Genomic DNA, 8,635 nt, shown 5'->3' with positions numbered 1-8,635 from the left:
TGCTGGTGATGTACAATAAAAGCACACTGCACCCATTGGGAAAATGTAAAGTTAAACTAAGAAAGCCTAGAAACAAGAAACTGTACCAATTAGAATTCATGGTTGTAGATGAAGGGTCCGCAGTGCCACTACTGGGCAGCAGGGCAGTACAAGCCATGAATCTAGTGAAAGTACAGTATGAAAACATCATGGCTGTGGATAGCATTGTCACCAAAGAGTATGAGAAAAATGGAATATGGAGCATGAATGATATCCGAAAAGACTACGCAGATGTGTTCCAGGGAGATGGATGTCTGGAGGGTGCTTATAAGATAGAAGCAGACCCCACAGTAACCCCAGTGAAACTGCCAAAGAGAAGAGTTCCTGTGGCGATGATGGCACCACTTAAAGCAGAGCTAAGGGATCTTCAAAGAAGAGAGATCATAACATCAGTTGACTGTAGTACAGAGTGGATCAGCAGTCTTGTTATTGTTAAGAAGGCATCAGGACACCTCAGGATATGCATAGATCCGAGACCACTCAACAGAGCTCTGAGAAGATGCCATTTTCCTCTGCCGACAATAGATGACATATTACCAGACTTGTCTAGGGCAAAAGTTTTCACTGTGTGTGACGTAAAAAATGGATTTTGGCATGTGACATTGGATGAGGAATCGAGCTACATGACCACATTTGCCACACCATATGGCAGATACAGATGGCTGAGGATGCCAATGGGCATCAGTCCAGCACCGGAGGTGTTTCAACGTAAACTCAGCCAAGCTTTGGAAGGGTTGAGAGGCATATACGTCATAGCAGATGACATCCTCATCACAGGAGAGGGTGAGACAATAGAAGCAGCAAACCAGGACCATGATGACAAACTGAGAGCACTTCTAAATAGATATAGAGAAAAGAACATCAAATTGAACGCAGAGAAGTTGCAACTGCGGAAAAGTGAGGTTCCGTACATTGGACATTTACTTACCGCAGATGGGCTCAGAGTGGATCCCGAAAAGGCAAGAGCAGTCAGAGACATGCCACGCCCAACGGACTTCAAAGGTGTCCAGAGGCTCCTGGGCATGGTTAACTATCTCTCGAAATTCTGTGACCACCTGTCAGATGGCTGTGAGACACTACGTCAATTAACCCATAAAGACAGTATTTGGGAATGGTCAGATGCTCATGAGCAGGCATTCGCACGGCTCAAAGACGTCATCACCAAAGCTCCAGTTCTCAAATATTACAACCCAGATGAGCCACTGACACTTCAGTGTGATGTGTCAGAGACTGGGTTAGGGGCCGCTTTACTTCAAGAGGGGGCACCAGTTGCTTATGGAAGCCGGGCATTGACACAGACAGAGAGAGGTTATGCCCAGATAGAGAAAGAATGTCTTGCCATTGTCTTCGGTATGGAAAAATTCCATCAGTATACGTATGGGCGCAAAGTAACGGTACACTCTGACCATAAGCCGCTGGAAAACATAGTAAGAAAACCCCTGCTGAACACCCCAAAGCGCCTGCAAAGAATGTTACTTAGGCTACAGAGATATGACATCGAAGTCAAGTACATCCCAGGGAAGGACATGTTGCTAGCCGACACGCTGAGCCGCTCATACTTACCGGAACACGCGTCAGAAAGTTCAGTGGAAAGGGAGATCGAAAGTATAAACATGGTCCAGCATGTAAATATAGCAGAAGAGAGACTCCAGGCCATTAGAGTGGAAACTAGTAAAGACAGAAAATTGCAGTCACTGATCAGATACATTCAAGAAGGTTGGCCAATGAGCAAAAATGACCTGCCAAAGGACATTGCACACTTCCATTCATTTCAGGAGGAACTTAGTGCGCAGAGTGGAATTGTCTTCAGGGGGGAGAGAGTTGTGATTCCTGACGCACTCAGAGGTGACATTGTTCAGCGCATTCACTCCTCACATCTTGGCATAGAGGGATGCCTAAGAAGGGCAAGAGAATGTGTTTATTGGTTGGGGATGAATGATCAGATAAAGACATTTATAGGAAAATGTGACATCTGCAGATCTATGGATGTGAAGCAGCAGAAGGAGACCCTGTGGTCTCATGAACTACCAAGTACCCCATGGTCTAAGGTGGGAACAGATATATTCACTTTAGACAACAGAAACTACCTGATCACTGTTGATTACCTATCTGATTTCTGGGAGTTGGACTACTTACATGACACACGATCCACCACTGTCATCCATAAGCTGAAATCACATTTCGCAAGACACGGCATCCCAGATGTTGTTATATCGGACAACGGCCCACAATACGCATCAGAAGATTTCAAAAAGTTCAGTAGACAGTGGGAATTTAAACACAAAACATCCTCCCCGGCCTACCCACAAAGCAATGGGATGGCAGAATCAGCAGTAAAGACAGCAAAACGGCTGTTGAAGAAAGCAAAAGCGGATGGGAAGGATCCATACCTCGCTATGCTTGATCAGAGAAACACACCATCACAAGGGATCAAAGCAAGCCCAGCACAGCGATTGTTCAGTAGGAGAACCAGAAGTCTTATGCCAATGCATGAAAACCTGTTACAACCAAAGGTAATTAACACTCAACAAGGACAGATTGAAAACAGGAACCGTCAGGCCGCATATTATAACAGACATGCAAAGGATCTCAGTCCTCTGAAACAGGGGGACAAAGTCCATGTCCAGCCTGAGGTGCACAACGACACATGGAGGAAAGCGACAGTAGTGAAACCTGTGGACTACAGGTCTTATGACGTTCAGCTCGACTCAGGGAACATTCTGAGGAGAAATCGCCGACACCTCAGGAGGGACAAAACCACAGTAGAGGAAACAACAGTGACTTGCCAGTCTGCAGAGGTTAACAGAGACAGGGTGACCGGCTCGCAATTGAGCACAATCAATCCTGTTGTTTCTATCACAAGGCCTGGGAGAAGAGTGATTAGACCTCAATACCTTAAAGATTATGTTAAGTGACCACCTAATACTTACCGGTATGCTCCGGGGTTCCAGGGGATTTTGTTTGTATATGTGTTCGCCCCGCAGTTAAAGTTTGTATTCATAAATGTGCCATTTAAAATGGAAAAGCATAAAGCATAAAGATAAACAGTAAAGACAACGCTCTATGTTGCTTACTTGAAGGGAATAGGTGTTGGGAAAGATTGAAGCTTCAGTAAAACATTGCAAAGACAGTAATAATTTTGTATTGTGTAATTTTCAGTCAATACGAAGCATATGTAAATGGTTAGCTAACCCTAACCCATGGTGTTCTGATTTACATTCTTGTACGTTCGTGAATCAAATTGTGTTTTCAGGTTGTATGTTACTTGAAGAGAAAAAAAGAAAAAAAGAGAAAGGATGTTGGGATGGTTGTTGTGGCAGCACGGACTGTATTAAGGGTGACACCAGTCGTTTCATGTTGTTTGCATGTGAGAGTACAGACCGGGTTTTGTTGTGTTCAATAAAGCTAAGTGTACGCAACTATATTGGCGTTAACCGTCCATTCTATTTATAATAAAGGATAGAATGAAACACTTACGATAAGGCAAGAAGTAGGACCTGTGAACTGAAGGAGCAGGAAGTTGGCGCATATTCACAGTCGAGTTTCCTGAGTCAATAACTCCTGAGCTAAACGCTGTTACTACACAAATAACACCTCTTTTCTAGCATAGTAATGTAGAGAGGCAGCTACAACCGTGTTTTGCTAGTAACAGCGTTTAGTTCAGGAGTTATTGACTCGGGGATCTACAATCTGTGAATATGCGGCCAACTTTACTTAAGATGCCGAGGCGCTTTTTTCCTTTTCGATAGGTGAGTAACGTTGGTTTTGCTTCGTTTCACAGAACTAATATATGCCGTCCTTTGCATGATTATGCTTGTGGGTCATTTTTGCTTGTTTGATTATCTGCAATCGTATTATTCTTCCCTTCAGTTATGATAAAGACACATTTGACACCTGTCTATATCTGATGCTGAGAAACTAGTTCACGCTTTCATGACCTCTAGACTGGACGATTGTAATGCATTACTAGGTGGTTGTCCTGCATCTTTAATAAATAGGCTACAGTTAGTCCAAAATGCAGCTGCCAAGAAAGTATGACCATTTAACCTCAATTTTATCATCTCTACACTGGCTACCTGTTAAGTTTAAAATTGATTACAAACTGCTGCTACTAACATACAAGGCTCTTAACGGTTTAGCGCCCACGTATCTAACTAGTCTTCTAACACGTTACAATCCTTCACGCTCTCTGAGATCACAAAACTCAGGACTTCTGGTAGTTCCCAGAATATCTAAGTCTACTAAAGGCGGTAGAGCGTTTTCTTATTTAGCTCCCAAACTCTGGAACGGACTTCCTGATAGTGTTCGGGGCTCAGACACACTTTCCCAGTTTAAATGTAGATTAAAAACTCATCTCTTTAGTCAGGCGTACACATAACACATCCCATTATATTGTGCACTATTACACTAGACTTGCACTGCTCTTCTTTTTTTCTACCCATGCGGAGACACCCAGACATTGTACCAGCTCCGATCGTCTTCCGTGTGATGAAGTTTTTGGACCTCCACTGAGACGAGGCCGACTCTGAGAATCCTGAGACATCTACAGATCTACCAGCTCCAGTTGGACTCTGTGATACTAAGAGGAGATCTGAACTCCATGTGATCCTTACACCAATACAACACTTGCCTGACTGTATATTTGTAATCACACCATCTAGTGTCACCCATATGAGGATGGGTGTTCTTCTCAAGGTTTCTTCCTTTACCAATCTAAGGGAGTTTTTACTTGCCACTGCTGCCTGAGTCACCTCAGACTTGCTCATTGGGGATAAATACATATACATACATACATACATACATACATACATACATACATACATACATACATACATACATACATACATACTCACTGTGAACTATATATATTTTGAATTTTTATTATATTAATTCTTTATATTACTCCTTATGATTATCTTCTGTTCTATGTTTATGTTCTGTAAAGCTGCTTTGAGACAATGTCCATTGTAAAAAGCGCTATACAAATAAACTTGAATTGAAAACTTGAATTGAATTTGTTTCCATTAGTTGCCTGGGTTGCGTATGTATGTGTGGGCGGATCTATCAATACAGGGGTGGGACCCATTTGGGTTAGGGGCATGTTTGTTTTGGTGATTTTATATGTCAACATTGGCTTTCAAGAATCGGCGTCACGCTTGCATACTTTCTGGCTGCAACATTCACAACTACTAAGCTAACAATTCAGTTTCGGCTCAAAGCCTAAATGGTTCGTCTGCACTTTCTGCTGTCAAAAGTGGAACCTTTTCGACCAAGCCGACTCCACTCTATTTAAGTTTGATTTGGGGATATATTTGCTGTGACCAAATGCCATTGTAAAAGCCATTTGACTGTGATTACTGCAGGTAAAATGTAGACGATGTAAAAAAAGGAAAAGGTTATTAGACTTTTTATAATTACAGCAACACTGTGAAGGTATGAGCGTGGGATGATTCTTCAAGTCCTCAGACCTGCTGTAATCGAAATTTACCTGACAGTTTTAATCTGGGAGCCTTTGAGTTCTTTTAGTATAAGAAATGCAGAAAGGGAAACAGAAGACTTATTCTTAGAATTCTAAAGAATCAGATGGCTACTTGTTTATAGATAAAGTTTTAAATGGAATTATTGGTCTGGTTTTGGTTGTGATTTAAGAAATCTGAGCAAATGGGTTCATTATTCTACCCACTTTGTATTCTGTTTTAATTTGAATGAGCAGTGGTTTGCTGAAGAAAATGAACTACATTATACATAGCTACTTATTTAATTACTTTAGCATGTGAGAGAATAGAGAAGAAGGTTACAAGAAAATGACAGAAGAAACGAGCAGCAGCTTTTTATAATACAACGTCCCCTGAAGGTATTTGAACTGTTAATTTCAAAATCATTTTGCTGTTGTTTTATCAAGCAGCTTAGACCTGCAAAAACAGTAAATAAAGAACAAAGCAAAAGTGAAGAATGTCACCTTTTATTTCTTTGTGTTATTAATCAGACTGTGTGCTGTTAAGATGTATCAAACAGACACTTATACAGGGATAAATCTGGCTTCATTTGAGGGTCTCCTTTATGCAGTCTGTAGCCCTAAGATGAGATGAGAGAAAGTGCACATAATTGTCTATGAAAAGAGAACAGGTTATTCAAGCTAACAAGCTATGGTAAAATAAATTCAAATTCAAGTTTATTTGTATAGCGCTTTTAACAGTTGAAATGGTCTCAAATCAGCTTTGCAGAACATAAACATAAAACAAAAGTTTAATATAAAGATGACTATTATACAAAAATTCAAGATTAATTTTAGATATATTTGAATGTGTTGTTTCCAAAATGAGCAAGTCTGAGGTGACTGAAGCAACTGTGGCAAGGAAAAAAAAACCTTGGATGGTAAAGGAAGAAACCTTGAGAGAAAAAGCTTTACGCCTTTAGTAGATTTTGATATTCTGGGAACTACCAGAAGTCCTGAGTTTTGTGATCTCAGAGACTCTGGTAGCTGCATTTTGGTCTAACTGTAGCCTGTTTATTGAAGATGCAGGACATGAAGATGCAGGTCATGAATGCATGAACTAGCTTCTCAGCATCAGATACAGATAGGATGTTTCTTAGCTTGGCAAAATGTCTAAGGTGGAAGAAGGCTGTTTTTGTAATATGGGCGATATGATTTTCAAAAGACAAGTTGCTGTCTAATATAACACCCAGGTCTTTCACTGTCGAGATAGTAGTTACAGTACATCCCTCTAAATGGAAGTTGAATTGTGAGAGCTTCTGTGTACTGGTTTTTGGGCCAATAAGTAGTATTTCTGTCTTACCAGTATTTAACAATAGAAAATTACAGATCATCCAGTCTTTTATCTCTTTAAAGGACTCAGTTGATTTAGACAATTTAGACAATTACATTTGAAAAGATATATAACTGGGTACCATCAGTATATCAATGGAAACTAATCCCATAAAATACTGGTTCATTACTCAAAAGGACAGAAAATTAAGGACATGTATGAATTAAAAAAAAAAAGGATTAAAGCAGCCTACAAGGACAGAGAAGTGATCAGTGTTATTACATTCAGGAGTCATCGTCCAAGAGATCTCTAGGATCCTGAAAGTTTAGAAAAACCTTATATATTAGATTATATTAATAATAATATAATATTTAACTATGAATAATACTTTTTCCAAGATTACTGCATGTCACAAATATTTCTTCTTTATGATCTGAGTAACAGTTTCACAAACTGTTAACACATAATAACACATAATATGCAAGTGATTGTTGTCCTTGGATGTATTTATTCATGGTTTGTACTGCAATGTACAATGAAGACTCCTCCTTATTACACAGATAATAAAGTATTACTCAAATTTTCTGCTGAAAAATGAGGGAAAGAGAGAGAGACAGAGAGAGAGACAGAGCGAGAGAGCACATTTAATTACCATGGCTGTAGAGAACACAGCAGAGGATGCGAACAGAGAACGACTTCCTATGACACTGACTTGTGTTTACCGCTGACACAAGATCATGATCAGTTGACTGTGGGGAACAGCTTGGCACTAAGAGAGGTGGGTTTCAAAGCCTTATCCTATTATTTACATTACTATTATTGTCATTTTTTCCCCTTTTTATTACACCCTAGTCACTGTATTCTGTATTGTAAGGCTTTCAGCTAAGAGCTTCTTGTAAGAACTGCTGTTAAACTTGAGTTCTGGCTTTGTGTAACAACCAACTTGATGAAAAAACTGATTTAGACTCCGAATGGCCTGTGGGAAGAAGCTTCTCCTCATTCTCTCTGTGTTTGCTTTCAAGGAGCGGAAGCGTTTCCCTGAATGCAACAAAGAAAGGAGTCCATTGTTGGGATGGCTGAGATCTTTTACAACCTTCTGGCTCTGGTCCGGCACCGCGTGCTGTAGATTTCGTGCAGGTCAGGGAGCTCAGTGTGGATGGTATGTTCAGCTGATCACACCATCCTCTGAAGGGCTCGCCTGTCCTGCATGATGCTGTTCCCAAACCAGGAAGTGATGCTACCCGTCAGGACGCTCTCAATGGTGCAGGTGTAGAAAGTCTTTGGCACCTGAGAGGGTAGTCTGAAGTCCCTTAAGCATCTCAGGTGGTACAGATGTGGCTGGGCCTTCTTCACCAGGGTGTTGATGTGGCAAGAGCAAGACAGGTCATGTGTGATGTGAACACCTAGGTACCGGAAACTATCCACTCTCTCCACTGGGGTCCCGTTGATGTTTAGCAGTTGGTATGACCGATCCTGCTTTGTGCTGAAGTCCACTATCAACTCCTTAGTCTTGCTGACGTTCAGGAGAAGATTGTTCTCCTGGCACCATCTCTCCAGGTTTTTAGTCTCCTGTAGGTAGGCCGTGTCGTAGTTGTTGGAGATCAGGCCCACCACAACAGTGTCGTCAGCAAACTTGATGATGGTGGTGGAGTTGGAAGTGGCTACACAGTCATACGTGTACAGGCTGAGTCCCAGGACCTCCAACTTAGAGGTGAGCATGGAGCGAATTATGATGTTAAATGCTGAACTGTAGTCCACAAACAGCATTTTTGCATAATTCCCTTTTCTGCAGTCCAGGTGGCTCATCGTGGTGTGGAGAAGATGAGCAA

General features: G+C 41.2%; 1 protein-coding gene across 1 annotated transcript in view; it reads left to right on the top strand.

The window, feature by feature from the left end:
* Window positions 1–2,954, top strand: part of LOC132851928 (uncharacterized protein K02A2.6-like) — a 3,066-nt gene extending 112 nt beyond the window's left edge. Inside the window, exon 1 of the mRNA XM_060878909.1 lies at window positions 1–2,954. This exon is cut by the window's left edge and continues 112 nt beyond it. Within this exon, the coding sequence (XP_060734892.1) occupies window positions 1–2,954 (2,954 nt within the window).
* The last annotated feature ends 5,681 nt before the right edge of the window (window positions 2,955–8,635 follow it).

Source organism: Tachysurus vachellii, chromosome 10 (genome assembly GCF_030014155.1).
Source record: "Tachysurus vachellii isolate PV-2020 chromosome 10, HZAU_Pvac_v1, whole genome shotgun sequence".
NCBI lineage: Eukaryota > Metazoa > Chordata > Actinopteri > Siluriformes > Bagridae > Tachysurus > Tachysurus vachellii.
This window is presented reverse-complemented; position numbering and strand designations above follow the sequence as displayed.